Below are 15074 nucleotides of genomic sequence, written 5' to 3'. Positions count from 1 at the left end.
CTAATGCCACCTGAAGGTCATCACTACACAAGGATCACATCAGGTGAAAAAAATTATGAGCAACCAAACAATGATGTCAGTGGGAAATGAATTCATGTGTCAGAAGTAGAAAGAAGATAAAATTGAATGTACAAGGTAAGAGTTTCACAGGTATCAGAGCTTCTTAACCTTCATTATACATATAATTATTGTCATCTTTAATGAGAGCATTTGAACTGGATTGATGGTTCGAAACCAGGGAGGTTATTGCCTTACCACATATAACAAGTGAAGAAGATGTATAAACAAAAGAAAGCTACATGTCAATGGAGCACTAATATTTTTCTTAAAAAAAAGGAACAAGCCCTTTCTAAATGCATGGAAACAAAAACCAAAGCAGTGCCAGGCTGCCATCGCCCACCTTCACACGAAAACTAAACGTATTTGAACCTCAAGCTTGAACTCAATCTTGTGTATGTAACCTAACAACTAGAGTCTAGAACCGATGCTTTGTGAGAGAAGGACAAGAATTTTCATTTATCTTTCACGAGTCACTCAATCAGAGGAACATATTTGACTTATCAGAAACTAATGAAGGCACTCGGACACGTAACAATGTAATATCAGCAGTAATGGGTCACAGCATTCATTATACGCACAATGATCAGGCAGGGAGAATACCAACACCAACTCTTTTGGTTTGCAAAGAATTTAAAGATAACACATTACAATGCTAAATCACATTCTGTATTCCCTAATGATCACTGCCTCTCTGTATGATGCAAGGCCATTAGAGTATATTTCAATGGACAAGTAAAAGATCAATGGCAATATATTAAGGTAAAAACAAGTAGCAAATGGTAGACTTTCTAACAAAACCACAACATATCCTCACCATGTCCAATTAACTGAAGCTGAGGCGATACCATTTTATTGTATTGGGAGCGATTTCCCTCCACTACGCCATGAAAATTTCCACCCAGCATCTTCCAACAAATTACACTGCAATGCATCAAATGTGATATCAATCTTGATAGCCAAAACGATGAAGAATTAAGCAGCCAAAATTAACATTGAGCAAAATTCATGGCCATATGCAATAGAATCCCTAATGCCATCAAGATCGAAATGGATGAAAAAAATCCTGATTTAATCCAAGACCTTTTCTTCCACCTGATTGGATGATTATACCCTAGTTAAGAAATTCGACCAATCAACCATCAATTAATTAGCATAACTCAAAAAATATTAAACAAGCTAGCAACCAGCCTGAGATTTAGTGCACAATAGAGCTATAGATTAACTTAGCTTTGGGAGGAGGGAAGGCCGACTGCCCTGTTCAGCCGAGCTGAGACGAAGATGATGACGACTGCTCTTGCTGCCTCGGTGAAGTCCGAGAACAACAGCAACGGCGTGGCTCGAACCCGACGACTCCACCGTAGCGGAAGCGGCGGCGATTAGTTCGTTACAGGAGAGAGAGGAGCAGCCGGCTTTGACTTCAGACTTCGTGTGTAGAGAGATGGGAGGACGCCGATTCGCAGGTATTCCACACGCGGCGGCAACGGCAGAACTGAATCGGCAGGAGAAGAGCTAGGGCTCGATCTGGAAGGGGGAGAATTAAGGCTCAATTTTGAGCGACCTCCCCTAAATCTGACCAATGTCGGCCTTGGGGGAGAATTCAGGCGGCCTTGGGGCGACAACGTCGCCTGATATTTCGGAACCACTGCGGCGACGAGTTCAGATGTAAGAGGAAGAGTTAGGGCTTTCTTGTTCCCGTCGATTTTTGAGAGATGAGGGTAGGCCTGAGGCTTAGAACGGCGGTTGTCGGGTCGAGAAGACCCAAACCCCAATCCCTCATAATTTAAAAGCTTTCTCGCGCCGGACTGATTGAGGCAGGGGAAGAGGCGGCGCCGGATCGACTGAGGCAAAGGGGGAAGGGGCGGCGCCGACAAATCGCCTAGCGCCGTAGAGAGAAGAGGCGGCGAAGGAGGTTTACAGGAACAGCGGCGGAGGTAGCGTGTCTCTCCAGGGAATAGCGGCGGAGGAGGTCCGATTCTTCCGGCGACGATGGTGTGAGCGGCAGTAGAAAGTTAGGGTTTGAACTAATTTTGTAGAGTAATTTTGTATGTTGATGGTAAAATCTGTTAAGTAATTAATTAAATACTAGAACATCCATTCGTGCGATGCACAACGAACATTGAAATTAAATAATAAAAAAATATTAATAAAACTAAAATATAAACAAATAAAAATACTATGTTTTAATAATAAAATTGAATAAAATAAAATAATTCATATCAATTACTTAATAAAATATTAGATTTGAAACGTATATTTTCAACTTTGTATTAAGTATAATGATAATTATAGTTATTAAATAAATTTAAATTATTTAATAATAATAATTGACATTGCATATTATCATTATTATAAGCGTGATAATAAATAAATTAATATTTGCATACACAAATATAAATAAAAAATTATAAAATATTAATGAAGAGAAAAAAAATGAAATATTTGATGATGTTCATAAAAAAAATTAAAGAAAAAATAGAGAGAAACATAGTAAAAAAAATTATGAAAAAACAGATAGACAACGAATTTGGAAATAACGATGTCTATTTAGGGCGGTCATAGACAACGTGTGTGCAAACCGTTGTCTATTATAACTATAGACAACGGTTTTGGAAAGACCATTGTCTATTTAGGGCGGTCATAGACAACGTTTATGAAAATCGTTGTCTATTCTCTAATAGACAACGGTTTTGAAAACGTTGTCTATGACCGCCCTAAATAGACAATGGTCTTTCCAAATTCGTTGTCTATAGTTATAATAGACAACGGTTTTCAGAACCGTTGTCTATGACCGCCATAAATAGACAACAGTGTTTCAAAAACCGTTGTCTATAGTCATATTAGACAACAAGTTTAGAAGCATGTTGTCTATATTATGTTGTCTATGAGCTGAATTCTTGTAGGAGTAATAAATTAATAATTATTATACTCCGTCCACCAATTCATGTCCTAGTCAGGGGCGGAGCTAGGGGTGGGGCAGGGGTCACTGGGCCTCCCTGGGATTTAAAAAAATAGTAGGAGTATTTTCGTAATTTTATATTAAAATAAAAAATATATAATTTTATCTACATTATTATTATGTTGAGCTATTTTAAACTGTAATTGGTATGCGATATTTAGAGTTAAGACGTTTTGAAAAAGTGAACACATAATTAATTTATACATATCATGATTGGATTGGATTCTAGAGATTTATTTTTTAATTTGATATTGAAAGTTACTTTGTCTTACAAAGTTTTATGAAATTTTTGCAAATAAAATCACAAACTATTTCAAATTTGTAATTTTAACATGACTTTTGACTGTGGTGAATTAAATCACTATTTTTTACATTACGTCCCCTTTTTTTTTTTCGATCGTCAGAGTGTTGAATTACAGCTTACGTGGATTAGTAAAGACGACATCGTTTTTGTGAGGCCTAAACGACGTCGTTTCGTACAATTTCAATTAATTTTTTTTCCAAATTAGAAAGAGACTGTATCTTGTATTTGCACCATAATTTTCAATATGTAGTAATTTTATTGCAAAATACATCGTAACATGAATATTACATGGAGAAATAATTCACACAAACTTCAAGTTAACAATTCGACAATCGAAAAAATTGGGGGATGAAATTGCAAAAATTAAAAAAGATGAGTGATTTACTTCGCCACACTTTCAAAGTTACGTTAAAAAAAATTGAACCCCCCTGAATCAAAAGTCTGGCCCCGCCTGGTCCTAGTTCTAGGGTAAGTGATAAATAACCCTTTTCCTATTATACGAATTGGTGGATGGAGGGAGTTATATAGGAGGCTACATATATGATAAGTAAAATGGATATTATCAATAGAGTTATCTGCTAAAGTATTGCTCAACTGATCTAAGCCCACACAACAATATTATTCATCTATGAAAATATAGGTTTCGAAATACAGATTTACACCCTAACAAAGCCTAGCTCAAGTGGTAAAGTTGAAGTATCCAAAGACTCACCTTAGTGAGAGGTTGGGTTCAATTCTGTCTGTGCGTGGTTAGTTTTCCCACCTTTGTGTGGGTAGTGTCTTGAGTTCAATCTTGTCTGCGTGCGATTAGTTTTCCCACATTTGTGTGGATAGTGGTCTTGTTTGCTGCGAGCAATAGTTTTCTTACCTTTATTTGCTGTAGAGGAATTGATACGGTTTTTGAAGTGGAAATCGTCATTTTCGATAAAATACATATTCTCATGGACATAGGATTAGTCCTTCCTCCCTTCTCTCATGATATTGTATACTCACACGAATTTGGAATTAGTCAAATAAATTTTATTTATTTTTTAATCAAATTATCTTTATTTATGTTTTTGTTCTGAAAATTTTAATCTCATAATAATAATAATAATAATAATAATATATGATGGATACCTATAACGTTTCAATATGTTGTTTGCTTCAAAAATTAAAGCCCTTTATAAATTAATGGTATGCTATCTATTATCCATGCCTTTTTGATTATGTATCACACTTGAGAGGTGTAATAGCGTAACATCTTTAATATATATATATATATATATATATATATATATATATATTACCAATTTTAATATTGATATCTAATAAATTAATAATCATCTTAATCAAAGATATTGCATATTATCCCACATTACGTAGCAAACGAGCCATCACTGCATACTAGCCATCACATCAGAGTTACCTAGAATAATTCCATATATAGCAGTTACAAATTAATCACTCGTATAACTAAAAATAGAAAAAGGAAAAAAAAAGGGTGCAATCACATATAAATCACAAAAATTAAAATAAAAAATTAAGATGTGAAGTCTTAGCTTTAATTCTTTCGGGGGTATTTGCTTCGCTTGATTGATAAAATGCCTGATAGAATACCTTTATCTTTAAAAGAAGATTTATCTAATCTCACTCTTTTAATGAGATAAAAAATAAACAAAATTAGCTCAACTGATTCAAATAATTACGAGCCTCGACATATTCAAAACTCCAATGTATTAAAATAAATAAGGTATTAATTTTACTATTTTTATCTATCAAAACTAATCATTCTTCTTAATTCATGAATTGTAGGGAGGGATTTATGTCACCACAAACAGAGACTAAAGCAAGTGTTGGATTTAAAGCGGGTGTTAAAGAGTACAAATTGACTTATTATACTCCTGAATACGAAACCAAAGATACTGATATCTTGGCAGCATTCTGAGTAACTCCTCAACTTGGAGTTCCGCCTGAAGAAGCAGGGGCCGCGGTAGCTGCCGAATCTTCTACTGTTTCATGAACAACTGTGTGGACCGATGGACTTACCAGCCTTGATCGTTACAAAGGGCGATGCTAAGTTAATGTTGTTATGTTTTGGTGATAGTTGAAACTAATATTTGTTTGTTTTAGTTTTTTAAATCAATAGCATGCGACCATAAGAATTATAGCGAAGAGATTACAAAACACAATACTAATTTACTAGAAGGAGAAACCAGGGCAATTGTAATAATATCATACACTTAATCCAACATAAAATATATATCACAGAAAACATCCATCTCAAAAGTAATTCTCAGTCCTTCCTTTGAACCCAATTTGACCAAAGGTGAGGGACAAGAAGAGTCCCAAATGCCACAGCACCAGCCACAACCTGAAAGTATAATTTAAATTGTTTTAAAACTTTCTTTTACAAATTAACTTTATTTAACATATATGAAAATAATAAGTAAGGGTAAAATAAAACAATAATATATGCAAAATAAAAGAAGAGTATTTTGATGAGAAGAGTTGAGTGTTACCAAAAGGGGGAAGTGAGGGCCGGCCCCGTCGGAAAGTGGGCGAGCTCGGTGCCGATGCTTGAGAAGAAAAGTCCGGTCAAACTGTTGCCGTTGATGGCCGGAATGCTCGACGGCGCAATCCAACCGATCAAACCGAAACCGATCACATTTAGGTCTCTTCGCAGCCAATCTCTTTCAAAGCTTCATCATCAAAAAACAGAATCATGATTTACTTTCAAAATTTATACTGTATTTAAAAAGATACTACTAATTATTTTACCATGTGAATTTTCCTCCTGAGGCTTGTGCAAGCCTTAGAGGGTTCCTTGCAGCCATGGGGGACTTTAGGAATCCTAAGACAAGAGAAAATTTGAAGAAACAAAAATGCTATCAATTACTAATACAGAATGCTGCACTTAATAATACTCCTACTTTCTAAATTGGGTTAACATATAAACTAATACCATTGATACAATTTGTGATTCTAATCCGATTTTTAAAACGTTTCAATAATATAACTACCTTTTGATTTCAGATAAATGAAACTCTTCTAATATTTTTTAAACAGTCAAAAATCTATGAATAATACACCACAAAAGTCCACATCTGTCCATAACAGAACAACTGAATCATCATTTAAGACATGAGATTGTTGAAATAGAGGCCCAAAAAATAATAAAGAAACAAAATGCTAAATATTTGTAAAAATGATTACCGGAAGAGAGGTTTATCTTCTTTGGAGAAGACAAAGTGGAAGTGCCCAATCCGACCACAGTTGAAGCGGTAGCCATTGTTGTTGCTGCCATTTCTCTTTCTTAGTGTGTGTGTGTGTGTGTGTGTGTGATTGGGCCAAATTTGAGACAGAGTATCTTAGTTTAAGAAAAGGGCAAACATAGTGGTGGGAATTTGATGATGTGGTGATTGGTTGATTCTGTGATTGCATGGATTGGCTGTGGAACAATGCTATCGTGCCACCTAGATTTCTATGGATAAAATTGGTCTTGCCTCTGGATATATTCATGACTCAGCTACTGTGAGAGAGAGAGAGACTCTTAATGGGCCTCAGGTTGTCTGGATTGGGCCTTGAGAGAGAGAGAGAGAGAGAGAGAGAGGGAGAGAGAGTTCTAATAGGTTTCACGCCGTTTGGGTTGGGGTATATTAGCAACTTCCAAATTCATGTAGATAATCTTGTATATTTTCAATTTGATTGGTTTATATAGATTGAGACTAGTAAAATATAATACTCCTATTAAACAAAGAGGTGATTTTAGGTGCAATCGATTGCACTATGTTCCTGATTCAAAATCCACACTCTGATATGAAACTTGCATGGTGTAAATGACACTATTCGATTATACAAATGACACTGCCTATAATTGACACTATTCGGTTATACAAATAACATTGCGTATAATTGACACTATAACATTGTAAATGACACTGCTTATTATTGACACTATTTAGAAATATAAATGACATCTCCTATATTTGACACTATGGTAGACACTATAACATTTTAAATGAAACTATAAGGTTGAAAATGATACTATAAGATTGAAATTGACACTATTCTATTATACAAATGACACTATAATATTGAAATTGACACTATAACATTTTAAATGTTATAATGTCATTTACAATCTTATAGTGTCAATTATAGGAAGTGTCATTTATATAATCGAATAATGTCAATTATATGCAGTGACATTTGTATAATCGAATAGTATCAATTATAGGTAGTATCATTTACATAGATAAATAATGTCATTTACAAAGTACGGAAAATGATGCGAGTTTCGAATCAGGTGCAAATTTCGAATCAGGAGCGCAGACAATCAGATTACATGGTGCAACCGGTTGCACCCAAATTTTTGTGTTAAAAAATTCTAAACATAAAATGCGAGAGCGCGTGGGACACCAATTATGAACTAGATGATTTTATCTCGAGCAAAAACATTTTAACTTTATTTGTTAAATTACTGTTTTAGTTGAATCATCAAATGTAAGGGCCTAGGGCATTTGTCACATCTTGCAATATAGATACACTTTTTTCTCCAAGAGCAATGGGGATCCAAATCTTAGATCTGTCTTATGTACACAAAGAGTGTTATGAAAAAATAATTATAATTACACTATGTAAGGTGAATATAATTTATAAGGGTGCATTCTCTTTGTTGAAAAATGATAGAATATATATATTTCATTTTTTTTTTCATTTTGAATTGTCTCACTATAAGTGGTCTGTTTTCATAAATGACAAAATTTAACCTTTAAAAAATTGTATGTCCTATCACTTTTAACCAATTTACATATTTTCCTTAATTTGCATGCTCAAAAGTTTTATACCATTTATAGTGGGACTGAGGAATACAATTTAACTCGTCTCTCTATTTTTTTCGTTTTCTCTCTCTCTCTCTCTTCATAATATTTTCATACTATATATTTTTCACTAGAGTGGAGACCACTAAAGTTTGATAAAATTTTCTCTTCTTTTTGATGCGAATGATATTATGGTCTTCTCTTCGGGTCAAGTCTAGGGGATAGCATTCGGTCAAAAGACAAAATGATAAGACAAAAAGGAGTTTTCTTTCCCACCAGCCTTGGAGCTCAGCTCCATCTCAGCCTTGACACTTCAGCTATGTCAATCGTCAATCTTGGAGCTCAGCTCAACCTCAGCCTTGGCACTACAGCTTCACCTCAGCCTTGGCAAGTCAGCTATGTCAAGAGCTAATCTTGACAGCTCATCTCCACCTCAACCTTAGCACTTTAGCTATGTCGAGAGTCAACCTTGACAACTCAGCTCCGCCTCAACCTTGGCACTCCAACTATGTGAAGCGCCAGCCTTGACAGCTCAGCTCCACTTCAACCTTGGCATTCCAGCTATATCAAGCGTCAATCTTGACAACTTAGCACCATCTCAACCTTAACACTTCAACTATGTTGAGCACTAACTTTGACGGTTCAGCCTCGCTTATCGCCAGCCTTGGCGCTCAGCTATGCTAGCTTTGGATATCACCTTTGCCAAGCTGGATAATCTACTCCAAGACAAAAATTATTGTAACGAGATTTGGGCCCAATTACCTTGATTAATAGGTTTTAGGGCTAGGTTTATTTTGTAACCTATACATAGGACTCTCATGTGTAAAACTACGAGGTCATCCTTTATACTTCGCGCAATCTTGTAATTGTAATTTCTAGTCATGGATAGTGAATCTTTTTTGATAACCTTAAGTGGGTGTAGATCTTTACGATCAAACCACATAAATTTTTTGATGGTGTTATTAATTTTCTTATGTTTTTATCTCTTTATTGTGTCATCAAGCTTTCACAAAATTTTCATGTTTTCTTTAGAAATTTGCTGTTGAGATTAATTTCATCTTCAATGCTATTTTTTTTAAAAAAAAATTTAATGATAAATTTACAACCAAATAAAACACACTTTAAGATTAAAGTATATATGATTTTAAGAACTAGCCATCACTAATCAATAAACTACTTACCTAAAGGATAATAGTAACAAATTACAATAAATTCACATGATATTAGTGTAAGCTCATGGTTGAGGAAAATTCATATATATATATATATATACACACACACACACACACACACACATATATATATAGGGGAGTGCTCCAATAAGATCCCTCATATTATATGTGGTGAGATCTTAAATTAATTTATGAATGTTGATTTCATGTATTCTATGACTAATATTTACCTAGAAGACGAATTTTTTAACCAGGATTCGAATTTTGGAGGGACCGGAAATTTTACCAATTTTTTTAATATCGTTATTTATCAGTACATTCTACATTGTTCAACACTATATACTGGCTTATTCATTGTACTCATGATCTCACGAAAAATAGCAATATCAATGGAGTTCACCTATATATATATATGGGTTAAGTACCAAATACCCCCCCAACGTTGGGGCCCCTATCGCGTATAGGACCCTATAGTCAGGGACCAGGGTATGTGCTGTTTACTACCTCAACGTGGCTAAACCTAAGCAAATCCCCCCCCCCCCCCCAACGTTGGGTATTAAGTACCAAATACCACCCCCCCCCAACGGTGACTTAACGTAGGGGGGATTTGCTTAGGTTTAGCCACGTTGGGGGGGGGGGGATTTGCTTAGGTTTAGCCACGTTGAGGTAGTAAACAGCACATACCCTGACTATAGGGTCCTATACGCGATAGGGGCCCCAACGTTGGGGGGGTATTTGGTACTTAACCCTATATATATATATATATGTACATTTTTTTTAATTATAATTACAAGAGGTATCTAAATATAATCAAATAAGCAACCTGCATACAGACGGGACCTCTACACCACATAAAAATGAAAAAATATGCATTGGGACATCCACACTAGACAAAAGTGGGAAAATAATCGCACGCATGAGGAACCACTATCCACACAATTAAAGGTGGAAACACTATCCACACAAAAATAGGAAAATTACATCGCAAGCAGACACACGCACGTAAGATTGAATTTAAGACCTCTCACAAAAAAGAGTCTCTAGTGCCTCAGCTTTGCCACCTTTATTAGACCTCATTAGCATATATCCATTTATTATTATTCTTATATGAACTTTTGTATTGAGAAAAATTCGAGTATATACGTAAATTTATACGTTGACCATAATTAAATGAAGTTAATTTTAACGCAACTAAAGTACCTAGCTATCATTTGGGACCAATTTAGGCAAAGTGTAAAAAGGTACGCATGCAGGAAGCCTAATTTCGATCATAAAGTTCGAAAGTTACATTTGCTGATAAACACCCCTATACTACTAAGAGCATCCGCAATGGGGTTACTTGATAGCCTACTTGATAGTGGTTCTGTTATTGAGTAGGTAGTGCTGCATTGGGGTTACTTGATAACCTACTTGATAACATTAGTTTTGATTTTATGTTTTTCATTTAAATTTAATTGCTCAAATTTAAATAACACAATTTATTTCAAATTTAAATTGCATTAATTATAAAATCCTAAATATTACATAAAACTTTAATAAAATAAAAAAAAAACAAAAAAAAAAACAGCCATTGAAAATTAAAATAATTTTTTTTTATTTGAGGCGCGTGCACATCACGCGCCACTCGAGTGCTACCCGAGCACTCGAGTAATGCTCGAGGAAACAGCCATTGCAACGCCATACACAAAGAAATTGCCTTACTCGAGTAATGCTCTGCGTTGCCAATACTCTAAGTCATAGCTAACATATAGTTATTCACTTTCTCTAACTTTATAATTAATTAGTCATTTTTAGGTAATAGTCGAGTCCCGTCAAATTAATTGTATCATTGGTACTTGTATTAATAAAAAGATAGTCTTGGAAGATTCGAGAAGAACACAAATTTCATACTAATATTCGTGTTCTTCCAAATTTGAATTCAATATAAAAATAATTAATTCCAAATTTGATAGAGTTTATTATTATTATTATTATTATTATTATTATTATTATTATTATTATTATTATTATTATTATTATTATTATTATTATTATTATTATTATTATTATTATTATATCTTGAATTAGTGGTGAATGATACAGATAGGGTTTGATCCAATATCTTGAATTAGTGGCTCAATTTTATGCTACCTCTCTCAAAATATCTACACCTAGAATGGGATTTTCTTAAAGCAAACTTAACAGGTTACTACACATATTTCTTCTTTCCTGATCTTGACAGTATTTTTTTTCCCTCTCTCAAATACCCTCAAATGCATTTTCTTTTAAAAATGAATTATTTTTTATGCATGTAATCATTTTTAAAACAATATCATATATCTACTAAGAAAACGTTTAGCTTAGTAATAAAGTATGATTAATAAAATAATTTAATTTAATTAAATATTTAGTTTGTGTTATTCTATCATTCAATTAAATGATTATTTAATACTCTAAAAGTTAGATTAATCATGTCCTTTAATTTCTATTAATTTTATACTATATCTTATCCATCAAATTAAATGTCTTCATAATAAATAAATAAGTCACAATTTAATAAGCTAGACTTGAAATGTATTTAGAATAAAATAATAGCTATCCAAAACATCATATAACTAAAAGAAGAAGAAGAAAACACATTTTTTGATTTAGTGGTAAGTGATTAATTAATGCTCAAAACTTGAGGTCTTGTGCGGTCGTTAAATTTCCTTGTTTATTTGTGTAATTTATCAAATAAAAAAGAATACATACTCTGCATGGCAATGTGTAGTAGAGAAAAAATTCCAAGAAATACAATTTAATGCGTGATCGTTGATTCATTTGATTTATTATGCTCTAATAATTCCAAAATGAAACAGATATTTATCATGTTTGGGGATTTTTTCCGCCGATTATCCATAACTGTCATAACAACCAGTCCAGCAACTAATTATCTAACATCTTTTAATTTTAGTTGTCTTAAAAAAGAGATTTAAAGCTGTGCAAACTCTTATTTATAAATTCTAGTATTATGATTTAAATTTCATTCCTTCTCCGCCTTCAAGTGAAAAAAGAAAAGAAGTTATGTTTTAATTAGAACTCACGTCCACACATTCATACAATTACACACTGATGAATCGAAGCCCGATTTTATGATCTATCTCAACAAAAAAAATAAAAAAAATGCAAAGAAAATAGAAATTCCGGTGGCGGCGCAGGCCATGTCCAACCCCCTTTCTCTGCTCTGGTTTTTCTCTCTACACCGTCTCCTCACCCTCAAAAACCTCTGATAACTCTCTCTCTCTACCACTCCGTCGCTCCTCCGCCTTCCCCCCTCCATCGCCGCCCCCAACACTCTCAAGCTCTCCGCCCCACTCAGAAGCCTCCCCTCTACATCCTCCACCCGCATGCTCACCTCCTTCACGCGCAGCCGGCCCCCTTCCTTCCCGCCGCACGTCACCGCCACCGAGCACCACACCATCTCGCCGTCCTCCGCCACGGAGGCGTACCGCAGCTGTATGTCGCCGCTCAACCAGTCCCGCCCCGCCTCCACCGCCGCCCGGCCCGCCACGTTCACCGCCCGCCCCCGCGCCGGGTCGATCACAATCCAGCTCACGCCGAGCCGCTCCGCGGCGCGTGAGGCGCACGGAGCCTCCCCGCCGCCGCCGTCCGGCTCCGTGGGAAGCGCCACGGTCTCCTTTCCTCCCAAGAGCTCCAGCCGGAGCGGCGTGCTCAGGAACCACGCCGAACGCGCCTCCGTCGCGAAAACCTTCGAGTACAGAGGTGCGCCGTCGTAGTAGATATCCACGGCGGAGATCAATTCCGGTGTGTCCGCCGGCGCGGCGGAGGGGACGGGGCGGGAGGCGGGGAAGGCATCGGAGTAGAGCGAGCGGTGTCCGGAGGGGAAGGCGGCGGTGGAGGGCCAGGTGGAGGTGCAGATGTCCCTCCAGAGGCGATCGGCGCTGCACATGGAGAGGAGTGCGGCGGAGGTGCAGGTGGCGGTGGCGAGAGTGGGGCCGTCAAGCCTGCTCAAGATGTGGGATTGGATGATATCGGGGTGGATGCCGGCGAGGGGAGCGGACTCCGAGTAAATGGAAGAATAACCAAAACTAGACATAACCATAAACTTTCTCTACTTTTAATTCACACACTCTTAATCTTAAGCTTAATAAAAAGATTATATAGTTTTGATTTGGAGCGGCAATGGTTGTGGATTGGGTTTGATTTTGAATGTGGAAGAGTGTGGGGCTTATATAGGATCGATGCTGACTTCGATGAAATTAATTTAAACCCCAAAACATTTCGTGCGACAAGTTTTTCATTAATGTTATTTGTTGTGCGAGCATTTGCATGATAACAGTCAAATATGTACGACCCGGAGCTAATGCATGCTTTTAATTTTTATTTGATTTGCTAAGGTAAATATTCAAGTTTGAACTTTAGAAATCGTTGCTTACAAAATATAGTTGGCATCATTTGAACATTCCTTATGGGGAGGCGCATATTTTACTCTCTCCGTCCACGAAAAGATGTCTAAGAAAGGGTGATACGATTTTAAAAAAATTGTACCCCCCTCGTTCTATTATAAATGGCTTAAAACTTTTTCGCACGAGAATTAAAGCGAAAATGTCAATTTGTTAAAAATGGTAGGACATACACTTTTTTTAAGAGTTAAAAATTTTCATTTATGAAAACAGGTCACTTATAGGAGATGACCCAAAATAAAATATAAGTCATTTTTAATGGGACGGAGGAAGTATTATTTATTTATTTGAGACTGAACTTGGTAATGAGCTTAGAAATTGGTTTATATTATATTTGGCGAAGCAATAATTAACACCCTAAATAAAATGATAAATAATGCGAGGATTTTACGTGGTTTGATCAAATGATCTACATCCACGAGAGGTCGCCAGAAAAATTCATTATATTTAAGAGAGTTTACATTTACAAGTTTTCTGCTTGTGGAAAGAGAGAGAGAGTCTCCCTAGCTTACAAGTGAAGATGTTATTTATAATATACAAATAAACCCTAACTTTAAAGGCTCATTCATTTAATCAGTTGGGGCCAAAGCCTCATAACAATATTCTTATTTTCGGAGCTAAACTGTCATGTGTGGGCAGCGCTAAGCGGTTGGGGCTAAGTCGTCAGCGCTGACTATGAGAGAGTTGACCAGTCAATACTGCTTTGGTAGAGTTGACCAATGTTGACTTTGACCAAAGCTGATTGATCGACGCTGACCCTGGCAGGGCTGTCATCAAGGTTGACACAAGTGTATTGCCTTTCTTCTTTGATAGCTTCCTATCATCAAGTTGAACTCCTTGTCGTCATTCATATCTTTTATTCACTAAATTTGGTCCAATGAGATGTGCATAATATTGTCCTCATCAATGGTCTAATAATTAGTTTTATATATGTATAAATTTTTTAACTACAAAAATTTCTAAATATATATAATAGCGTCAATTACAGGAAGTACCATTTATATTTATGAATAGTGTCATTTACAATGTCATAGTGTCAATGACAGGAAGTGTCATTTATATTTCTGAACAGTGTCAATTATACACAATGTCATTTACAATGTTATAACGTCATTTATACGCAATATCATTTGTATAACAGAATAGTGTCAATTACAGACAATGTTATTTGTATAATCGAATAGTGTCATTTATATGATTTGAGTCAGAATGCGAATTTGAATCAGGATACAGGTCAGGATCTGGATACGGGTCAACCCGAATGTACGGTACATTCGAGTGTACCCAAGACCACCTTAAAATAAAGAATAGAGATATCAGATATGACCTCAAATTAAT

At 35.8% G+C, this 15074-nt stretch overlaps 2 protein-coding genes across 2 annotated transcripts; both read right to left on the bottom strand.

The window, feature by feature from the left end:
- Nucleotides 1–5478: 5478 nt before the first annotated feature.
- Nucleotides 5479–6780, bottom strand: LOC131021832 (photosystem I subunit O-like). The gene is made up of 4 exons (XM_057951129.1): nucleotides 6516–6780; nucleotides 6081–6153; nucleotides 5822–6001; nucleotides 5479–5673 (listed from the first exon to the last, which is right to left on the bottom strand). The coding sequence occupies exons 1-4, from the start codon at nucleotides 6604–6606 to the stop codon at nucleotides 5583–5585; spliced, it is 435 nt and encodes a 144-aa protein (XP_057807112.1). The 5' UTR covers nucleotides 6607–6780; the 3' UTR covers nucleotides 5479–5582.
- A 5517-nt stretch (nucleotides 6781–12297) lies between these two features.
- Nucleotides 12298–13582, bottom strand: LOC131021823 (F-box protein At2g27310-like). The gene has a single exon (XM_057951117.1). It carries the CDS (start codon nucleotides 13373–13375, stop codon nucleotides 12410–12412), a length of 966 nt encoding a protein of 321 aa, XP_057807100.1. The 5' UTR covers nucleotides 13376–13582; the 3' UTR covers nucleotides 12298–12409.
- Between the last annotated feature and the right edge of the window lie 1492 nt (nucleotides 13583–15074).

This window comes from Salvia miltiorrhiza, chromosome 1 (assembly GCF_028751815.1).
Source record: "Salvia miltiorrhiza cultivar Shanhuang (shh) chromosome 1, IMPLAD_Smil_shh, whole genome shotgun sequence".
Taxonomy (NCBI): domain Eukaryota; kingdom Viridiplantae; phylum Streptophyta; class Magnoliopsida; order Lamiales; family Lamiaceae; genus Salvia; species Salvia miltiorrhiza.
This window is presented reverse-complemented; position numbering and strand designations above follow the sequence as displayed.